At 38.7% G+C, this 22,762-nt stretch overlaps 1 protein-coding gene across 1 annotated transcript in view; it reads left to right on the forward strand.

Annotated features, from left to right (window-relative positions):
* Positions 1–913: 913 nt before the first annotated feature.
* Positions 914–22,762, forward strand: part of KCNH8 (potassium voltage-gated channel subfamily H member 8) — a gene marked incomplete at its 5' end in the record, with an annotated part of 269,106 nt that continues 247,257 nt past the window's right edge. Inside the window, one exon of the mRNA XM_084903270.1 lies at positions 914–989. Within this exon, the coding sequence (XP_084759396.1) occupies positions 914–989 (76 nt within the window). The remainder of the gene's footprint in view (positions 990–22,762) is intronic.

The raw sequence follows: 22,762 nt of genomic DNA on the forward strand, positions 1-22,762 counted from the left end.
TTTCTTCTTCTTTTTCTTTTTCTTTTTTCTTTTTATTTATTTATTTATTTATTTATTTATTTATATAGTTTAGAATGGCTTGGGGAGACCCATGGCCATTTCCCGGGTGATGGGCGAGGGGCCGCGCAGTGAAGTCCAGGCCGCCGGGCGCTGTCTGTCGCGGGCGCCGGCAGGGGGCCACCTCCCCCTCCCCGGGGGGGCTGGGCTGGACACCACGGGGTGGCCTCCCCTCTCAAGTTCAAGGCGGAGGAGGCCCGGCACCTGTCCGGACCTATCTCCTCCCCTTTCTCCAACACCACACCCACGGGACTCCCTCCGGGCTCCTCCCGAGAGAGGGAGCGGGAGCGAACAAAGGGGTCTTTGTTCCCTGGCTCCTGGGGGGTGGGAGATGCGCTCGCGTGCGCTTCCTGGCAAGTCCCCTTAGAGACGAGGAGGCCCGGCGCTGCCCTCCAAGACCCCGGTGACTTGGGTCAGGGCGCGGGGCCCGGCCGCCCTCCGAGGGCGCTTTCCGGGCGGGCGGGCGGGCGGGCGGGGTGGGGGGACTAGGCACGCGCCCGGCGCCGGGCGGGCACCGCCGCCAGCGGAGGGACGGGGAGGAGGGAGGAGGGAGGAGGGAGGGGGCCAGGCGGCTGGCAGAGGTGGAGGAGGCGGGAGAGGAGCCTGCGCGGGGCTGAGCCTGGAGGTGCGGAGCAGAGCGCTCTCGGGGCTGCTCCTGTCTGAGCAGCGGCGGCGGGGACTCGCTTCCTCCCTCCTTCCTTCCAGCCTCCCCCTTCCCTGGGCTCGGCCCCACCGCCACGCCCGGGCGGCCCCCTCCCCGCCATCCCCTCGCTCCCCTTCTCCCTTCTTGGCACTTTCCTCTGGAACAACCCTCCCGGACAAACTTTGATGGAGAATTTCACACCACGCTGGAAAGATGCCGGTGATGAAAGGACTGCTGGCGCCCCAGAACACCTTCCTGGACACCATCGCCACCCGTTTTGACGGCACCCGTAAGTCCTGCCCTTGGGCCAGTGGCCCGGTATTTTTTTTTTTTTTTTAATAATGATTTTTTTGTGTGGGTGTGTTATGGGTGGACATGACTTTCGCTCCCACCTTCTTTTTGTGCAACAGCGGAGTGGGTTTCCTTCTGTTCCTGCCAAGGTGTCTTTTGTGCGGAGAAATGTTTTCATTTCCTTCCGTGGTTGGGTGCAGCCAGTGCCCACTTTGGTGTTAGCTGGGCTCCTTGATTACTTGGGGCTCCAAAGAGCCTGAAGGCTGGTCCCCGTTCCCTTTGGGACCTTGTCTTTTCGTTACCTCTTTCGGGGATTGGTTTTTATGAAGTTGATGAGGTGGGAGTGGGGATTGTCCATAGTGGTGGCTATGCCACCGTAATCCCACATTGTCAAGCCTTCCTCGGTGATAGGGAGAGTTTGGACTGTTCTTGGTCCCTGGAGCTTCCTTCCGTGAGGTCTTTCGGATGGCATGATTTCCCATGGGAGTTTAAGAAACGCAGACTAGAACCAGGAATTGCCAAGTGTAAGCTTTCTGTGGGATTCTAAACATTGTGAGTCTGTCAGAATCTTGATCCCTGCTTTACACTAGCAGAGAGTACCTTTCCATCCCGAAATGATCCTAACACTCGAGGAGAAATTGTTGGGGAAGGAGGAGCTGGGCATTAGAAAGGCTGATCTTACCAGAAAAAGAAAGTTTTGACATTTTTAAGGGGAACTGTTACTGGACATGTAGCTTGTTTATATGGCAGGTGTGCGTGTGTGTGTGTGTGTGTGTGTGTGTGTGTTGTGATTGTTGTTGTTTTAAAGAGAGAGATAGTGTGTTCTATCGGGACAACTGTTCTATAATATTTCAGGACCACGGTCAGGTCCTGATCCCTTCCCAGTCTTTCTCTAGCTCCCTTCTCCAGCCCTCTGGTCTTCCCAGTCAGCTTTCTCCCTGTAATTAAAGTCTGTAGTCACTTCTCCAGCAAATGTTCTCAGTCGGTTTCACTATGAATATCCATTCACACTTTCCTCCTAGCGTATGTTGCTTCCGTGCTATCTCTCTTTTTTTCTTACTATTACACCAGACTCTTGGAAACTCATTAATTTAAAAGGCTTTTTTTTTTCCCCCAGTGGTTCAGGTATTATTGTGTGTGGTGGGTTTTTGAGATTTTTTTTTACTATGATGTGTTTTGGAGCTGGAATGGAGACCTCATTGAATTTTATTTCCACTCCAGTGTTCTAGATACACACTCTAAAGATGCTGGAAGTAACTCCTGGACTTTTGAACTTCGGGAATACTTGGGAAACTTTACATAAGGGAGAGATGAAGCATTGACTTGATTTTGTTCAATTTTTGTTCTTGACATCCAGCCTACGCGTGGTAGCTGGGGTGGATAGTCTTCCGGTGTTATCTTTAGCTGTAGCCACTCTGTCCCTTTTTACATTCTAGATGTGTCAGGCAGCATAAGAAAAGTGCAATGCCATGCTATATCTGTCTTCCTTAAATAATAATACGACCAAAATTTGCAATAAAATGTCAAGTCCCTGCTACTGCCGTTACCTCCACCACCTAGCCACCACACAAATTCACCCCTGCAGCCCTTAATCATGCATGGTTGGGGGGTGCTGTGTTTATTACCTTAGGAAGTAATTAGTTTTATGTGGATGTTTAGTCTTGACGTTGCCAATGTAATACTCCTCCCTCAAAGCCTTCTGACATTGGTCACAAGACATCTATTGAAAAAAAATGAAGTAATTGGTAAAAAGTAGTTGCTTATATCATTGTCATTTAAAGTTGCATGGAGAGCCTTGTGCAGTGAGTCATCCAGGCATAGCCCTGGGAATTACCTCAGGGTTCTACTTAGATATCAATTGCTAATGAGGGGCTTTGGATCCTCAGTATGAGGATGCCTCTGTCACTATCATATTTGACAAGCAGAGGGCATTTAGAAAGAGAGAGAGGTGCACTAGTGAGTAGGTCTTTTTCTATCTTAACTACACGTTAATGTTAATAAAATAGAAGGTAAGACATTTTAAATCCTTATCTGGGAAGACATTCACATATATCAGCATTTAGAACATTTAAAAAAAAAAAACACACACACATTAAAACTGTTGGAGTGCATGCTTTGTTTGTGATCCACAGCTTCTGGGGAATTCCTGGAGGGAACCACTTTGGATGATATCAATCTGAAAATCAGTGAAGCACATTTCAAAGTGATGAGTAGCACAAATGTTTTGTTTACAACATTTGCTGGCTATTCCTGGTCCCAACAAACCTCACTCAATGAAAGAGGATTATACTTTCACATTTGCTCTTTGTTTGAATTGCAGGATGACTTGAATAATCGGACACTTAAAAAAATACTTGAAGCAAATCTTCACCCCCAAATTTTGCCGTGTCTAGAATCATATGCATACCATTTCCCCAGCTAAATATTCAGTTTATCATGTTGTGCTATCTTTTCTGTGTTGACACGATTTCGTTTAAGTAAAATTACTATCCTGGAAACTCTTTTCCTATGGTTTTTCTTCTTTCTCTTGATTTTTTTATAGTGGTCATTTATTTTCTTGTGCAAGATAAAACTGTTAGCAAGTTTTAATATTGCTAAATTATTACCCCCTCAAATAAAAATGATCCTAGAGAATGAACAATATTATTATACTAACAATGCAATGTACTTACTTGCTAAAAATTTTCTGCATTATTTTTTGGGTACATTTTAGTGTCACGTTAGTTTCTTATTTTATTTTGGACAATTCTGATAAAAATCCAGTCAGCAAACAATAACCCTGAAAAACCACTTTGCTAACTTAACCATGATATCTATAGTATTATTGTTAGCCCTCTTGATTTAATATCTATATATATAAAAGTCTAATATGCAAAGTATCCCCTTGGGAGTTCGACCCGTAGACAGGAGTCCAGGAGTTTGATCGTTCGCTATAACATGCACTGACCACCAGGGGGCGGCCCAGATTGGCCCTGATTGCCAGCCAGGCCTAGGGACTCTACCCATGCATGAATTTTGTGCACCAGGCTTCTAGTTATAATAAAAAAATAATAAGACAAAACAGCATCTAACATTTCCCCCAGGAAAAAAAAACAAGTATATGACAAGAAAAGCCTATAACATCATCTTACAAATATATTGATTGATGTATAATCACAGGGCAACATAAAACAAGTTAATATACTTTTTCACCTAGTGACATTTTATTGTTTTATGTAATATGATATCTTTTACTTTTAATATTTAAAAAGTGAGTTTTCTGTCAGTATTAAAGACAATTGTGGACCATTAATTAAGTTGTTTTTCTCATATACAATGTTATTTTTAAAAAAAACTATTAGAAAATATAAATCTTTGTATATAAAACTACCCTAAAATATATTTACTCTTAAAATATCTTCTCATTTGTGTTTAATTCAAGTGCAAATGAGACTTAGAAAAACCAAGACCTTGGAAATATTGAATATGTCTACCTCCTTTAGCAGGAAAAACAACCCCAATTACTTTATTTAACTCATTGCATGTAGCTATATTTCTCATTTAAAATACTCTAAAACACACACACAAACACATACACACACACACACACACACACAATCTTAGCATTATGACTTGCATATAGTTTACTCCTCCATAGTTCCTTTTTAAAAACACATTTAATGTATTTAAAAATATATATTTTGTTAATAGAATTTTGCTTTAAGTATATGAATATTAATTTGGACAAAGGGAACATAAAATAAGAGGACACAAGTACTTATTTTATAAAATACTTTTCGGTGCAAATATTTGCCACAGAGTACCATTGGAGAAAAACACATTTTTTTTGAGAATATAATACTTATTCTCAAAGTAGCCATTCTCAAACATAATGGTACATTAGCCTACATTTTCTAGTCATATCAAAATGTGGCAGGACTACTTCCTTTTTGGGGTTAATGAGGCAAGGTTTAAGCTTTAAAGGAAGTCTGGGGCCCAGTGGTCTCTGTCAAGGAGATTTCCATCAAAGCATTCAAGAACCGTGCTTCAGAAACTCATTCATGTTTGCATATATTTTATGCACTCCAGTTATAGGATGTTCAAACTGTCCAAGAAAATGTGTTCAAATCAAAATACTTTCTTCTCAGAGGCAATTCTCAGTGATTTTTTTTTTTTTTTTTTTTTTTTTTTTGGACTAGAAAGAAAAGGGTATGCTTTACACTTTCATTAAATTACATAGATCTCTTAACATAAAAGTATAGAGAAAATGGTAATATACCCAATGTCCTCAGAAGGGGGAAGGATAAGGTGAGACTGTGGAGATCTGAAGTCTTTGCTTAGTTGTAGTGTGGAAAATATCTTAAATTAAAGGCAGGTAGCCAATAAAAAAAGATGTGCTCCGTTATTACAGGTCTGTGTGTATAAAAGGCTATTAGGTGAAAACAGGAAAGGAAATGCCTAGCACTTCATAAATATCTTCCCACAAATGGAAGATTCTACAGACTTTTTAAATTTTCACATGGTATTACAGTTTCTTTTATTGCTCTTCTTTCTGTTTAGGGAGGTAGTTCCTGTGTTAGTTTTCTGTATCTATTTAGCAAATTTTCACAAACTTAGTGGCTTCTTATCTCACATTTTCTCAAGGCCAGACATCCAGGCAAGGATTAGCTGGGTCCTCTGCTCAGGGTCTCACAAGACGGCAAACACGTTGTCAACTGTGACCTGATCTCAGCTGAAACTAGAGGCCCTCTTCCAAGCTCATGTGGTTGTTGGCAGAATTTAGTTGCTTGTGATTTTATGATTGAGCTCTCTTTTTTTTTTCTTGCTGGCTGTCAGCCAAGGACTTTTCAGCAACTAGAAGCCACCTTCAGGTTCTTGCCACATGGCCTCTTATATAGGCCCTCTCATAATAGAACAGCTTACACCTGTCTTTAAGACCAGCACAAGTGCCTTTTTTTTTTTTTTTTTAAGAGCTCATCTCACTAAGTCAGGCCCAGCTAGGATATTCTCTCCTTTGATGAACTCAGAGTCAACTGATTATGGATCTTAATTTCCTCTGTAAAATCCCTTCTAAAATCATATGTCCTGTCTACATGCATGGGAAAGGGATTAGACAAGTGTGTGTACAGGAGTTGGGAATCCTGGGTGCTGTCTTAGAATCCTGTTCACTACAGTTGCTATTGTACTGCTGTCCTGTCATACAAAGGGTAATGTTCTTGCATTTGTTCTTCATGAGGCAGGTTTATAGAGCACACCCTGTAATCCTACGTGCACAACTCTGCTGAGTTTATGGCTGAAATCCTTGTGAATATGAGGCCCAACTTACTGGAGGGTGGGTTTTCCTTCACAACGGGGGATGGCATGAGTAAACCTTACCTAGGACATGTTCAGTCAGTTGTGCTATCAGATTCTTCATTCTCTGGTCTGAAAGTAATGTGGGAGACATAGGTATATTTTCAGAACATGACTCCCTGTCTCCTGACAGGGTGCTCCATCTTTCCAGATAAGGAAGGTTACATGGGGTCTATTAGCCTATGAATAAGTATCTTAGTCTGCCCTGGATAGGGTACCAGTACAAGAATGTGGCATCTGCAAAGAATGACACCAAGTCAGGTCCATGCACACTGAGGTGACTGAGCTGTTTCCATCTTATTAACTTTATTAACCAGGTCACTTCTGGGCCAACTATGTGGACTGTTTCCGAAACAGTATGTTTCCATCTCTTTCTCATGCCTATAACCATGATTCAGGTTTAAGAAACTCCCTACAATGCACTGGTGCATTGAGGTTGACTGGCTATATTAAACCAAATAAAATTTTTAATTTAAACTTAGTTTAATTTAAACAGGTTTATTAAATATATATATATATATAAAGAAAGAGAGGGAGAGAGAGAAGTCAGAAGAGGAGAGAAGTGAGGGAATCATTTATTCTCATTCTTTGGCTTTTGCAGATGAAATCTTCATCCTGCAAAGGACTCATCACAGGGGCTCTCATAATTTCCCCACAGGAAAGTATTTGATTTTGCTATACAAGAATTGGATTTATGTGTTTACCAAAATACATTTCTTTTGATGGGTAAGACTGCAAATAATAAAAAGCATTCTATTACATAATCTCTAAAATATTAGATAATTTTGTTTTAACATCTTTATATAGAAGAAAGTAGATAGCTAATGTGTCCACATGGAAGTTACACTCACAATATTTTCCTTTTAGGCTCTGGCGTTTGGCCTCAACTGTAAACCAAAGGCCATGGCATGAGCCCTCTTCCGGCTGAGAAACATGAAAAGTCCTGAGTTACCAGTTTCTGGGCTATCCTAGACTTCTGAGAGGGCGCAGTCTTTCTGAAGAAATACCCATTCAATCAGCCAGTCAATCAATTACTCATTTCTTCTATAATATTTAATTAACACCTACTTTATACAAAGTTATTATGCTAGGAACTTTGGCATGAATTGGGCATGTCCTGCTCTCAAAAAGGACAATGAATGTATGCCCAAATTGCCATATATAGGAGGGAAAGGAATAAGAGTATTCAGGAGCTGTAGGCAAAGGACTGTGCACATTTGGATTGGATGGGATAATTTCTGTGAGGGAATGGCCTGAGATGGCTTCATATAAGTGACTTCTGGGTGAGAATGATCGGCTCATCTTTCTCCCTCTCTCTTCCTCTCTCTCTAAAAATCAATAAAAATATTTTTAAAGAGGGTAAGAGCAAAACCTATATTCTATTTGCCAATTTGTGTAGCACTTCTCACTGAGGCTAAAATGGGAGGGGGGAGGGGTCTTCAGAGAGAAGAGCAAGTATCTTTGAGAATGGGAAAGTGGCAAGGTGGAGGAGGCAGGAGGATATAGAAACTCTATGAGGCCAGACATGGAATGTCTTCAAAGCCAGAGTGCTTTGTCATAATAAGCCATTGGAGCTGATAGATCCATGTCTTGGCAAGAGAACCATGGGACCATCTATGCCTGGTGTAAAAACTCTCGACCTTTCCATATTCCACAGGTTGATGCATAATACTGGAGAAATGTCAACCTTGAAACTTAAGATGCTTCTCACAATGCCTTTACTCTTGGACTGGGGTCCCATAGAATGCAGTGGAATGGATGTATTCATTTTCTTTTTCTTTTTTTTAAAAATATATTTTATTGAATTTTTATAGAGAGGAAGGGAGAGAGATAGAGAACTAGAAACATCAATGAGAAACATTGCTCAGCTGCCTCTTGCACACCCCCTACAGGGGATGTGCCCGCAACCAACGTACATGCCCTTGACCGGAATCAAACCTGGGACCTTTCAGTCCGCAGACCGAAGCTCTACCGCTGAGCCAAACCGGTTTTGGCTGTATTCATTTTCTTATGAATGCCTGCTCTGCCCCGGAAGCTAACTTTGTCTCAGGAAAGGGAAAGATTGATTTCTGACCACAATGCTGAGTCCCCTTCTCCACCCCTGTGTTGTACTATAGAATTACAGCTGCGGAGAGGAAAAGGGATTGAGAGCATGCTAGCATTCAGTCCCAGTGAAGTCGATTGGAGAAATGCCAACAGTAAAAGGTACAGAATTGCACCTGCTGCCGAGATAGTGGGGTTCACCTGGCAATGTATTTTGCTGATATAGTCTGACTGTAGGCTTTTAAATCCATTTTGGTTTAGCAGAGTCTACAAACAAGAAAGAAGAGGCTCCAACTTTTCCTATGGCATGTTTAGCAACAGGAGCAATGAAAGAGCTTTTTTAGCAAGTTAAACAGTCAGATATATTTCTTGGCTTATAAATTCCCTGGAAGATGTATTTTGCTTTTCTTTATAGCTGTTGATGCAACTATCTACATTCCTAAAGCCCTCCAAAATTCACGTCCCCAGATGAACTGGTAATCTCTTCTAGCCTATGAAATCCATCTGTCTTCTCGTGTTTTCTGGCCCCATTACTGGCATCACTACCCACCCATTTCTCCAAGCTCAAAAAAAGGAGTGGGCCTGGACTGCCCACGTATCTCAGTGGTGATCAAGCCTTTGAGATTTTACTTTAGAAATGCCCTAATTTGGCTCCTCGTCTCCCTCTTCACTGCCTCTGTCTTACTTTGGATCCGCTGTTCCTTATCTACATAAATACCACCTCATTCTCATTAGACTCCTGTGGTCACAGGCCCTGATCCCACTCACTCGAAACCCCTGCAGGCAACATTGTTCCCGGAGTGATTTCTCTCTTAAAAAACAAAAACCAGTATGACTATTTAATCTCGTAGCCCTCCTACTTAAAGCTATCTATTGGCTCCCTGCAATCTCTTGGAGAATGTCCAAAGTCCTTAGTGTCATCAACTCCAAGATGATTCTGCAAAATCTTTTTCAACCGCTGCCTCCTGGACTGCAGACACACTCACCCGCAAACATCTGCTCAGCCCTGCTTCTGGGGCTCTGCATGTCACTTGAGCAGCAAGATCCTTTCATTGTCTTCAAACTCCATCCCGAAGGTTGCTATCTATAGGAGCTCTTTCTGTGAAGCTCCCGGTAGAGTTAGGTGATGTTTCCTCCATGCTCCCACATCACCTTGCCCCTCCCTCTAGTCAGGGAGGGAGCTCTAATAACGTGCTTTCATGTTTTAACACTCAACCACCACCTCCTTCAAGCCCCCTATTCCTTCATTTTGCATCCCCTTAGCTTGGACTTGTGCTTGGAACAAAGTCTTTGTTCCATAAACGTTTGAGTGAAAGACTTTAAATTCCTTTAAAGCCAGGGTTGTATATTAATTAGTTGTCTGTATTTCCCTTCGGTGGTAGCTGGTGTTCCTTTTATCCAGTAATGGGTGATTAAATTTAGCTTTGAAATATAATTCGGAGAAGACTGGCTTCTAGCCCTTCATTTTCACATGTTTTAAGTACTAATTTCTTTAATAAAACTTGAATGATAACAGTGACTAGGATGTGGGGCATGTCTATTTATAGGTTCCGTGCCGCGCTGGCGTTTTCTCTGTTCCTACCACAATCCAACCACCCTGCAAGGGGGATGGGGCCCCCCTTTCTGTTTCAGTTGACAGAACTCAAGCTCAGAATTTTTCCACATAATTACACCAGCTTACTATAGCCTGTGACTTTTTTACTATATCACACTGCCTCTAAATGTGGCATTTTTTTATAGTACATATAAACAGACTGGGGCAATCTGTGGTATCATTTCTAGTTTCTATCTCTTGCAAAAAGAGATTTCTGCTTTAAAGTTTTAGCCATTTCAGGTTATAGGTTTTTGGTTTTGGGGTTTGTTTTTTTTCTGTTGATATATTATGCTTTGAGTACTTGTTATTTATGCATTGTTCTTAAATAGGCATTTCAGACATATCTGGAACTATTAAATGCATTCATTGTGCAAAGCAGTTTTACTCGTCAAAGAAAATCTACTGTTCATTTTGTTTGTTTCTTTGTGTGTGTGTGTTTTTTTTGTTTTTTGTTTTTTTTTTAAGAAATAAAGATATCAATTTTCTTTGAGATTTTGGTGCTCTAATTTGCTGACTTTAGAATGTTTTTGTGATTTTTAAAAAATTGTCAGGCTAATCTCCCCTTAGAAGATATTCAAAATCTCATAGCTATTACATTGAAACATTGTGTTTTTTCACTTAATTTAATTTTATTAATTTTATTAATTTTATTTTTCCATCATCATATATCTGCCCCTACAGAGGAAATTCTTCTATTTTGAGTATGCTTTCATTGGCAGAAATATAGTCTCCATTGGCAGGTGCTATTGACATCTTTTAACAGAAATCATTTACCTTTTCTCTATAATGAACATATAGGAAGAAATAAGAGTATCTATCTCTCAGACTCTCAAATCTACTAAAGCTTTTTTTCTTCATGTTTTCTTTTTCCTATTATATCCTTTGGACAGACTTCCTTATTGTCCTTGTCAGTCCAACTGAGTTTCTAGTTACTGAGCTAGAGGGAACTGAGTCCAGAGCACCTAATCTTGTCATGGTTTATTTGATTTTCTAAAAAGAAGGCTGCACATGAGAAGTTCAGATGCTATTGACAAATCAAACACCTAGTTGGACAAGAAGTAGACTTGTTCTTAAGGGTAGTGTTCTGGCTATTCCTTCAATGGAGAGAATAAGGTGGAAGGTAAAATTTGGCATATTTTTTACCTTAACACCTAAATAAATGATTCTACTATGATTCCATGAATGATGGAAAAGAATTAATGTCACTGGACTGGAACGTTTGTGCTGTAGTATTAATTTGGTATGCTTTACTTAGGTAACATCTGAAAATGAACCCACAACTCTCTCTTAACAAATGTGTGAATCCAAGATTTAGGATGTAGAGGCAATAATTACCAAGAGTTGCTGCCACCCTGTAAGGTGCTCCATATCATATGGTGTATTTTTTTGTTTAAACAAACCAAACGTTACAAAATTAAAGATAGTAATAATTATAAATATTTGAATAGCATTTAAGTATATTCATTTTTTATCCCATCACTTGAGTTGCTTTTTAACTAGTAATAGACGAGAAGTGGCTTCCTATTATAATTTTAATGTACATATGTTGAACATCGTTTAATATTCTTAAGATTTATTTGAATTTCTTTTTCTGAGCATTATTTGTTTATATTCATTGCCCTTTATTAATTGGATTGTTGGCATTTTCTTTTTTACTTACTTTGATGTGTGCTTAAATCTGAAAGACACCTGGCAATAATACATACCTTTTAAAAATAATGTTAGAATTTTTTTTTTAATTTTATCCATAAATATAAATAAAGCTTTTCAAATTGTATTCTATAGAAGGTAATTTATATATTATTGTAAACTCAATAAATGATCATTTATTTTTTGGTGACATGACAAATATAAATCTTGGTAGAATCCAATATCATGGGAAAGAGAATGTTTGTTAAAAAAAAAGTGTGAAGCAGAAATGTGCTTGAACTTGGTTGTGGTGTACACATAATTAACTTTTGCGTTAAAATTTATAATGTTTTATCAATCACTACGGAGGTTGTAGTGGTCAAAATGACCAAATATTTATATATGAGAAATTAGTTATATTAATTACACTACATGATATGTGATGTCAGATACAGAAAAATATTTGACATGACAGTACATGGTTTCTTTTTTTTACTGCCAGCATCAGAAGATAATATCAAAGGTAAGTTACACACACACACCACACACACATACACAAAAGTAAATTACTTAAGAAGTCTAAGGAATTGGGGGGAAATTTATCCCATAACTTTAATTATTAATGTAAATATAAAATATTAAAATAAATATTTATTCACTTATTTTAATTATATTGGGTCGGCAGCTAAGTAATTGCGGATTTTTTAAAGAAAATCAAAGACAATTTTTTCATGGAACTAAATAACTTTATTCTTTAATGTATTGCCCATTTTGATCAATGACCTTTTGCCATCTTTCAGGCAGCATCATAATCCCACGTTCAAAAAACTTCTGTTTTTTATTAGCAAAAAACTGAATCAGGTACGATTTGACATCATCATCATTATTGAAATTTTTACCATTCAAGGAGTTTTGTAAAGATCGAAACAAAAAGTAATCAGATGGTGCAAGGTCAGGACTATATGGTGGATGTGGCAAAACATCCCAACCAAGCTCCATTAATTTTTGCCGAGTGACCAAAGATGTGTGTGGCCTTGCATTGTCATGATGGAATACAACACCTTTTCGATTTGTCAATTCGGGCCACTTTTCTTCAACTGCATTGTTTAATTTCGTTAGTTGTTCAATGTAGACATCAGAATTGATCGTTCGGTTGGGTGGTAAGAGTTCAAAGTAGACAATTCCTTTGTAATCCCACCAAACTGATAACAAAACCTTCTTTTGATGAATATCAGCTTTTGATGTTGTTTGAGTTGGTTCACCTGGCCTGCTCCACGATCTTTTCCGCTTGATATTGTTGTAAACAACCCATTTTTCATCGCCAGTTATCAGTCGTTTTAAAAATGCATCATTTTCATTACGTTTCTTTAGCAAATCGCAGCTGCTAATGCGTTGCGTTAACTGTGATTCTTTCAGTTCGTGAGGAACCCATGTATCGAGTTTTTGAACATAGCCAAGTTGTTTTAAGTGATTTTCAATGCATGTATGTGATACATGAAGCTTCTCTGCAATCTCACGTGTTGTACTGTGACAGTCTGAATTGATTATTGCTTTGATTAGGGCGTCATCAACTTCAACTGGACGACCAGAGCGTCTTTCATCTTTGAGTGAAAAATTACCAGAACGAAATTTGGCAAACCAATTTTGACACTGCCGTTCTTTTAAGGCTTCGTGACCATAAACAGCACATAACTTTTTATGAGCTTGTGATGCGTTTTTCCCTTGCGGAAATAAAAAAGCAAAATATGACGAAAATGTTCCTTTTGATTTTCCATTTTTTAACGAACGCCAAACAAAAACTACAAAACAGATCAAAAAACTTTTTTTACTGATTAACAGCTGAATAGCCAACTATCAAATACAAAATGTGTTTTACATTTGTACTACGTCTGCAAACCTAAAAATTCAACTGAAGCCATATATGTGTGAAACCCGCAATTACTTAGTTGCCGACCCAATATATATATATATATCCTTGTTTGATATGTCTTTACCTTTGCTATGCTAGAATCTTTGAAATGGAATTCACTTGAGTCTATATTGGCCTCTGATTGTTCCTAAATATTTTTATTGTCTTTACTTTAGTTGAATGGAGGCAAAAGGAAACTTGAGGCTCAAAATATTTTGTCCCAAAGCTAATAGCTGAGAAGGCTGAGCTCTTACTCTTATCATATGACTTGAGGCCCACTGCATGAATTGGGGCAGATTGGGGCCAGGCCTGTTGGGAGGAGGATATGGTGGGAGGTTGACCAGCCAGCCCCACCCCCAATTGGGTTTGGAGATGGCTGGGGGGAGGGGCCACAGGTCAATTGGGGTAGTGAGAGCTGCAGCCCCACCTACCCCGCCCCTTATTGGGGTGGGGGGGTGATCAGGGGTGGGGCCGGCCATGGGGAAGGGCTGCAGGGGGTTGGCCTGCCACTCTGCCCTCAATTGGGGTGGGAGTGTCCAATCATGGGCATGGCCAGCTGGGAGGGAGGGTCTGGGGGAAATTGGCCGGTCAGCTCCACCACCAGATCTGTAGTTCACTGGCCACAGTGGGTGTCATAGCAACCAGTCGTTCTGGTCATTAAGGTGTTCTGATTGCTGGCTTTTTATATATATAGATTGCAAAACCCAAGTTCTTCCTTCAACTTTACTCGAATTTTACTTTGAAAGAAGGAAAGGGAAGTGAATTGACATTTAATGAGCTACCATGAACCCAGTGCTATGCTTAATATTTTCAGCTATATCAGTTTATTTAATCTCTTAATAACGAAAGGCAGATGTTTTTACCCCTACTTTAGGGATGGAGAAATTAATTAAAGCCCAGAAATGTTGAATAAATTGTCAAAAGTCACACACTTTATAAATAGTGAAGCTGGAATTTATACACATGGTTTTGGCTTTAGCAGTCTGTGTTTAATAAAAAGACAGAAAAATCGGAGCTAAATTGTAAAGCATTAAATTTATATGACTAAGATCTTAATGGTTACGGCTGACTTCCCTTGGAGACCCTTACAAATCATTTTCATGCTTTTTAAGAATACATTTTTGGGAAAACTCAATTTAGAAAACTGCAAAGTGGCAATGTTTTATGAACAGCATGGAGTGGATTATCCAGAAATTTATCTCCCTTGTTAGAGTAAGTACCTTAAGCAGTTCTTCCTACTTGAGAACGCATGCCCAGTGGTGTTGGAGATCACCTGAGAGCTATACCACAATTTCAGATGTTTGATTAGATTGGAAAAGATTCAGAGTTATCAATATAACACTCTCACACTAAAATTTAAAAATTCTTCTGGCTGATCATGGTTGCTTAGGAGTGGCACTGGGGTGGAGAAGGGGGAATTATAAAGGAGCATGAGGAAATTGGGGAGGGGGATTTCTGGATATGGTCACTGCTTTGATTGCGGTATTGGTGTTTCAGGTGTATACTGGTATATCTGTTGAATGCAGTTCCAATTGTACAATCTAAATATGTGCAGTCCGGCCAGTGTTGCTCAGTGCTTGAGCATCCACCTATGAACCAGGAGGTCATGGTTCGATTCCTGGTCAGGACAGGTTTTGGGCTTGATACCTAGTAGGGGGTGTACAGGAGGCAGTTGATTAATGATTGTCTGTTATCATTGATGTTTCTATCAATCTCTCTCTCTCTCTCTTCCTCTCTGAAATCAGTAAAAATATATTTAAAAAAATTTTAAACATAAATTATATTTTAATAAAGCTGTTAAAAATGTTTTTCTGGGTAATAGGGAGAAGGCTAGAGTTATAGCTACAGCAGTAGAGATGACAGTACACTCTGTATTCAATCTTATCTGTCTCTCAACCCCTGGATGAGCAGCCTTTACTGGTCCATGATTAGTTGTACTGACCCAGATTGTTGAGTGTATGAGACCTGAGAAACAAACAAAATTAGCAATGAAAATATTGAAATTCATAATATAAAATTACTATTTTAACAGTAAAATCATATTAAAGGTAATGTTGTTTTTTTTTGATAGTGCAGACTTGTTTGCAATATTAGTTATCTACTGATCATTATAGCTCAGATGTTTGTGAGTTGAGTACGACATCACCTGACCCAGATCTGGCTTCCTGGCTTGCCTGGGGTCTTGGCTGGGCTTGCTCATGCATATGCAAACTTTCTACAGTTTCTGCTCCCCTTTAGGCTTGGCCAGGGAAGTTTAACTGGGGGAATTTCTGCTCCACATGCCTCTTGTCATATGCTGGCCTGAGCATGATCTCTTGCGGTAGCAGAGGTGCAACAAAGCCAGCCCCATAACACAAACAATTCTCAAGGTTTTTCTTGTGTCGTGTTTGCTAACATCTCATTGGTTAAACTAAGTGAAACGAACAAACATAGGATGCTCCTCAATGAGTAGGCACAGAAAATTATATGTCACAGGAGAACTGGAGTCAATAACAAAATGTATCCCACTTGTCTTATTATTATCTTTGAGAAGGGGAAAGATGTTTCAGAAATTACAAGTTTTTAAAAAGAGATTAGCCCTGTTTATTTTCTTTGTAAAATGACTATCTCATATCTTAAAATAGTTTCTTTGTTAAAATTTAGAAAATTCTATCTTTAGGATAGAAAATTTGTGGTGCTACTTGTGAAATCTATAAAACTGTTACAAAAAGAGCTGTTCTTAATATTTCTATATAATGGGAAATTATACATTAAAAAACAACAACACAGGACTCTTTTGGAATTGAATTTTGTTCCGTTATCTTACGGGCATGCTGTCAAACAATGGACACGCCAGAAGCTTGGGGATAACAACAACAACAACAACAACAAAAACGAATAGATTTCTTTTAAAGTTAAGTTAAAGATGGTGATGGCAAATAATTTTAAATCTGTACTCAACCAAAAAGCAACAAGTATATCTAGAATCCTTTTATAGGTTTAGGCCTTCAGTGGCTTCTGTAACAGAGTCACCAATGTGTGCTATTTGATAGCAGAGGACAAGACCACTAATGGTTAGTATATCAGGGTTAAAGCTTTGCTTATTGCAGCTCAGTGTGGGGCTGGAATGTCTGTTTAAAAAGACTTGGAGAGATTACATTGCACCTCTTCCATTTGTTAGATATTGTAATATATTTGTATACTATTTCCTAATTTTCTCTGTTACAAGTGTCTCTTTTATTTGTTACTCACAGCACAATGAGGCAGAAGCTTCATCCCCATTCTACAGATGAGGAAATTGAACATTGACTGGTTTGTAATGACTGAGCAGATGAGTGACACAGACAGAACTGGGTGATCATCCTAATTGTTAGGCCTGTGTTTTTAAATTACATTATATTGCTTCCAGAAAGGGTTGTATGGGGGAATTAAAGAGATTTGCATAATAGAAACTTCATAAGCATGAAAGCAATGTTGCTTCTGCTAATGTAGATGTATAATAGCTCATACAAAATGTTTATTTTTGTAAATCCCCAAATCTGGACAATTTTCTGTTATTTCTTCTTCAATAGGAAAGATTGCACATTGATTTTTTTTTTTTGTCTCAGACCTAGGATGTGATTCTCTTCACTCTCTTGAAATGAGATATTTCTGAATTACTGTTTTGCAGGACTTTTTACAAGTTATTCATTTATTGAATTAGAAGCATTTAAGGCATGAGAAGTGAAAAGTGAATGGTAATTTACTTATTGCACCAAGAATTTTCCTATTCTTACTCACTGGAAAGCAATTCTATTCTACTTTTTCCCCATATTTTTAAGAGATAATTATAGATTTTCATGTAGTTATAGGAAGTAATATAGAAAATTTCCATATACCCTGCATCCAATTTTGCCCATCGTAACATCTTGCTTTACTTTGCTATAATTCATCTACCTCATTCAGATTTCATCAGTTTTACATGTACTCACTTACGTTTTTGTGTGTGTTTAGTTGTATGCAATTTTATCACACATGCAAATTTGTGGAAAACCACCACAGTCAAGATACAGAACAAGCCTGACCAGTGTGGCTCAGTGGTTGAGCATCAACTTATGAATCAGGAAGTCACAATTCGATTCCATGTCAGGACATATGCCCTGGTTGCAGGCTCAGTCCTCATTGGGGACTGTGCAGGAAGCACCCTATCAATGATTCTCTCATCATTGATGTTTCTCTCTCTCTTTTCCTCTCCCTTCCCCGCTGAAATCAATAAAAACATATATATTTAAAATATATATATATATATTTTATTGATTTTTTACAGAGAGGTAGGGCATGGGATAGAGTTAGAAACATCAGATGAGAGAGAAACATTGATCAGCTGCCTCCTGCACAACCCCTACTAAGGATGTGCTTGCAACCAATGTACATGCCCTTGACTGGAATCAAGCGTGGGACCTTTCAGCCACAGGCTGATGCTCTATCCACTGAGCCAAAGTGGTTAGGGCAAATATATATATATTTAAAAGATACAGAAATCTTTTATCACAAAGATCCCTCATGCAACCTTTTTACAGTCACAGCCACCTCTCTCCCTACCCTGTGACAACCACTAATATGTTCTCCATCTCTATGATTTGTCCTTTCAAAAACATTATGTATATAGAATAATATGGTAAAGTACTTTAGGGGATTGATTGATTTTTGTTTTTTATTCAGCATGAATTCCTTGACATCTATCTTAGTAGATACATCTATGTATAAATAGTTCATACTTTTCATTGCTGAGTAGTATTCCATCCATTCTTGAGGGGAGTGTTTTAGCTTTAATTTTCTCATCTGACAATTATATGAAATGGACTATTAGGATTTGTAATACCAAAAGGCTAAGATGATTTGTTTGGGGGGAAAAAAAAGGCTTTAAAAAATGCTGAAATTTCTCCAAATTTGGCTACAAACCTTAAACCTTAAGAAGATGGTCTGTGCTACCTCAGGTATTTGAGCATAATATCAGTCACATAATAATTATTTTCACATATAAAGGATGAAGACTGACAACTTTCACTATGTATTTAAGACGTGACTTATTAACTTCTTTCCTCAGAAAACTTGTGGAGATCCTGAATTCTCATCTCTCAAATTAAAAAAAAAAACACAAAAACAAACACATTAAAATCATGAGTTCAAAGGCTTATCTATTAAAGGGATTCATCTGTTTTATTCTTAACTTGCTATTTTTTTTATTTTTCTTTAACAGTTCCCCCAGCCCTAGCCCCAACACACACATTCACACATCCTATATAATAATCCTATATAATAAAGAGGTAATATGCAAATTGACCATCACTCCAACACACAATATGGCTGCCCCCATGTGGACACAAGAAGGCCTCCGCAGATGGACGGCAGGGGAGGGCAGTTGTGGGTGATCAGGCCAGCAGGAGAGGGCAATTAGGGGCAATTGGGCCAGCAGGGGAGTAGTTAGGCATTGATCAGGCTGGCAGGGGAGTGGTTAGGGGTTGATCAGGCTGGCAGGCAGAAGCAGTTAGGGGCAATCAGGTAGGCAGGTAGGTGATCAGTTGGGAGCCAGCAGTCCTGGATAGTGAGAGGGATGTCCAACTAACTGCCTGTTTACACCCAATCCCACTGCTATCAGGTATAAATGAGCAGTCAGACATCCCTCAAGGGGTCCCAGATTAAAAAGGGTGCAGGCTCAGCTGAGGGACACACACACACCCCATGGATGCACTGGGCCTCTAGTATAATACATACATATATATATATATATATATATATATATATATATATATATATATATATATATATATATATATATTTAGCTATTTATAACTTAGTATTACTTCAAATAAATGTTAATTGTTTCCAAAGTATATCTTATATAATGTAGTTATGTCTCATGCTTAAATAATTTAGAGTTTTTTTCAATGACAGGGAGTTAGAGGGGGAAAAGTTTTAGAATGCTGTGAAATGCATTGTGTTTCCTCCTTCCACAGGCTTAAGTTGTACCCTCAAAGTTGAATGTTCAGCCTTCTTTAGCAAGTGTAAGAGTTTTTGTGGCATATATAAATAAATCTAGTATTTTTAGCCCCATAGTCTCATTCTTGTTCAAATTTCCTTATTTATTTTTATAAGTTATATGTATTTTGTGAGCCATATGAATAATTTCTTCTTTGGAACAATTCATCATATACATAAACATAAGTTTTAAGAAAACTTTATTTTTTTTAACTTTTTGAGAAACTTTCTCACTGGCTTGGTGTTTTCTAGGTTAAATTAAGTCCCTTGGAAGATACAGCTCATATTTTTTTTTTTTGCTCCTGTTTATCCAATATATCTGCTTATTTTTTTCCCCAGAAACTAAAATTCGGGAGAAATGAATGATCCCTGCTTGCAATATATTTTTGAAGTTGTCATTTATTAAAGGTTGATGCAAATGGTGGAGCTACATGGCCATACTTCACTTCTTGGGTCTATAAATAAATGAGTCTATCAAGGGTAAGATTCCATGAATGACAGATGTGGTCCTCTGATTACTTAATTCACTCCAATGAGTTCATGTATATGCTCGCATTCAGTGTCTGTGACATTTTTTTGAAGTTGAGAAAACATGCTAATTACTTCCATGGCTGAGTCTATCTCATTACCTGGGAATGAGAAATATCCTATTACCTGGGAGTGAGACATGGCTCTGGGTTGCCGGTATAAAATGAGAAGCTGAGATGGGTTTGAAATCTAGAATAAGAACTGGGCCAATTTTGCTGTGTTGGAGCTGGTTAGTGACTGAGTTTTCTGTGCTCACTCAGTGGTGAAGGATCTTCATTCTGAATGTATGGACACTTGACAGTGTTTTTATTCAGTGTGACGATGGGCCAATCTCTCCTGAGGGCAGCAGCTCCCTTTCATCAGTCCTGTGGGAGGATGGACTGGGAAAGGCTTTTGATTTTTGTAGAAAGTTGCTGTCTGTGAGGGGGATTTCTATGTAAACCTCGCTCTTTTTTTCTGATATTTGTTACTGCACCATAATGAGAATACGTTACCTTCCTGGATTGGGCAAGTTATGAAAGAGCGATATTTTGTAAATCAGGCTGGCTCTTGGCACCTAGATTATTTTAACAAAAAACTGTATTTGGAACTCATTATGGTGTTAGTTTATTATTTTTATCACTTTATTATTTTTTATGTGTAGACTTGTCTCCCCTACAAGAATACATACTTCTTAGAGATAGTCTTCTCTTTTTTATAATCATCTCTTCAGTGTCTTACAAACTGCCCAAAACATGGTAAACACATCAAAAAAATATATATATATTTGCTAAAGGTTTTAACCTGGTAAGTGTGAAACAAGAATATAGAAAGTGGTTTTCTATTCGACTACTTAAGGTTTTTCAAAATCCCTTGATCACTTAAACTCAGGAATCATTAAACACATTATCATCATCTTTGTCATTGTTATTACACCTCCCATTTATTGGCCTCTCTGCTGAGCATGTTTTACACTTAAGCTCATTTAATTCACACAACCTATGTTGTATTTCACACTTCCATTTTACAAATGAAGACACTGAAGTAGGGAGAAGGTAAGCAATTTACCCAAGTGTCACAGCTGAAAAAGTAGAAGAGTCAAGATTTAAACTTAGGTCTGTCTTATTTCAGGTCTGAACCACCATGTGGTTGTGCTAGAAGATACCGTTTACTGCATCCCACCCCAAATCTACTTGATTGTATAAGTTTTTGTTTGTTTGTTTGTTTGTTTCATAATTACTTCATTCCATCCTTTGCTATTTGCTTACTTTCCTCCATGGATGTACTGTTATATATTGAAAAGAAAAGAAAGGTTGTTTGGGGTTAACTAAAGGAATAAAGATAACAGGTACATATTTATATATTATCAAACATAGGAGATTCATTTCCTTGTAGGTGATTCTCAACTCTGGCTGTAAAATCAAATTGGCTCATGAGCAGTTAAAAACTGGAGATCACCAGGCTCTGTCCCAGAATTATTGAATCAGAATCTCTTAGGAGGGACCCAGGCATCTGATTAAAAAGATACAAGTGCCAATGTGTTTCTTATGTGCAATTGGGGTAAACAATCACCGCTTAAATCTGTAAGATGGAGAATTGAAGCTATTTCCCCTGAACAATGGACCGTCAGTGTGAGTAGTATTGCCTTGAGTGACAGATGCTTGCACAGCTGCCAGGTTTTTCCCAATTCTTTTATTCTATAAATATTTATTGAGTGTCTACTAGGTGCCAGACAATGTGTGAGAGTTTGCACTTCCAAGTGTAGAAAGCAGGAAATAGTTCAACCACTTAAACTGTTTTATTTTTTCTTTTAGTGAAAATTGTGAGATAGATATAGTGTCTACAGCACACTTAGCTTCTCATTTTTTAGTTCTTAGCTTAATTTATAACTATTGCATAGAGATAAGGAATTTAAAGAAGAGGGAACAGTGGGAAAAGGCACAAATATATATGTGGATATATATTATAGCAGAAGAACACACTAAGTCATTAATGTAAGCTATTCATAATGTATGAGTTATAAGATAATAAAATGATAGAACATTTAGACCAATCTATATATATAAAAGCCGAAGCAACCATCTGACCAGTAGCTATGGTGAACTGACCACCAGGGGGCAGATGCTCAACACAGGAGCTTCTGAGCTGCGGTGACTTGGCAGCTGCGATTCTTGGGTGACACACCTGGAACCAAAGAGGAGGGAGCCTGATTCCAGGGTGCATCACCTGAGAACTGCCCTCTCCCAATCCGGGACCTCTTGGGGGATGACAGGAAAGTCAGTTTTGGCCTGATCCCCGCAGGCCAGGCCAAGGGACCCCACTGATGCATAAATCCGTGCACCGGGACTCTAGTATTTAAATACATTCACCAAAGAACAAATAAATTATATCTATGACTACGATTCTCACTGTTTGTCCTATACATTCACATTCACCCTCAAAGTAAACAGTTATCTTTGCTTCTGCAGAACTTACATGAACACACATTCTTGGCAACTGTGTTTGTAAGATTTGGCATCCAAAAGTTCCCACAGATGGTCTCATTGATATTTGATCTGTTCTGGTGTCTAGTATCTATGTGTTGTGCTCACATTACTTTTTCCCCTCCCATCACTACAGCTACACCACAGTTGACTCCTGCTCCTCAACATCCCTGCCCCCATCATCCACTGCAACCCCTCCACATCATCTCACTCTTGTCTTCTGTGGCTAAAATTTTTTTAAATAATCCAGAGAGGAAAAAATGCTTAGAGGCAGATAC

This window comes from Pipistrellus hanaki (genome assembly GCF_964339955.1).
Source record: "Pipistrellus hanaki genome assembly, chromosome: 13".
Lineage (NCBI taxonomy): Eukaryota > Metazoa > Chordata > Mammalia > Chiroptera > Vespertilionidae > Pipistrellus > Pipistrellus hanaki.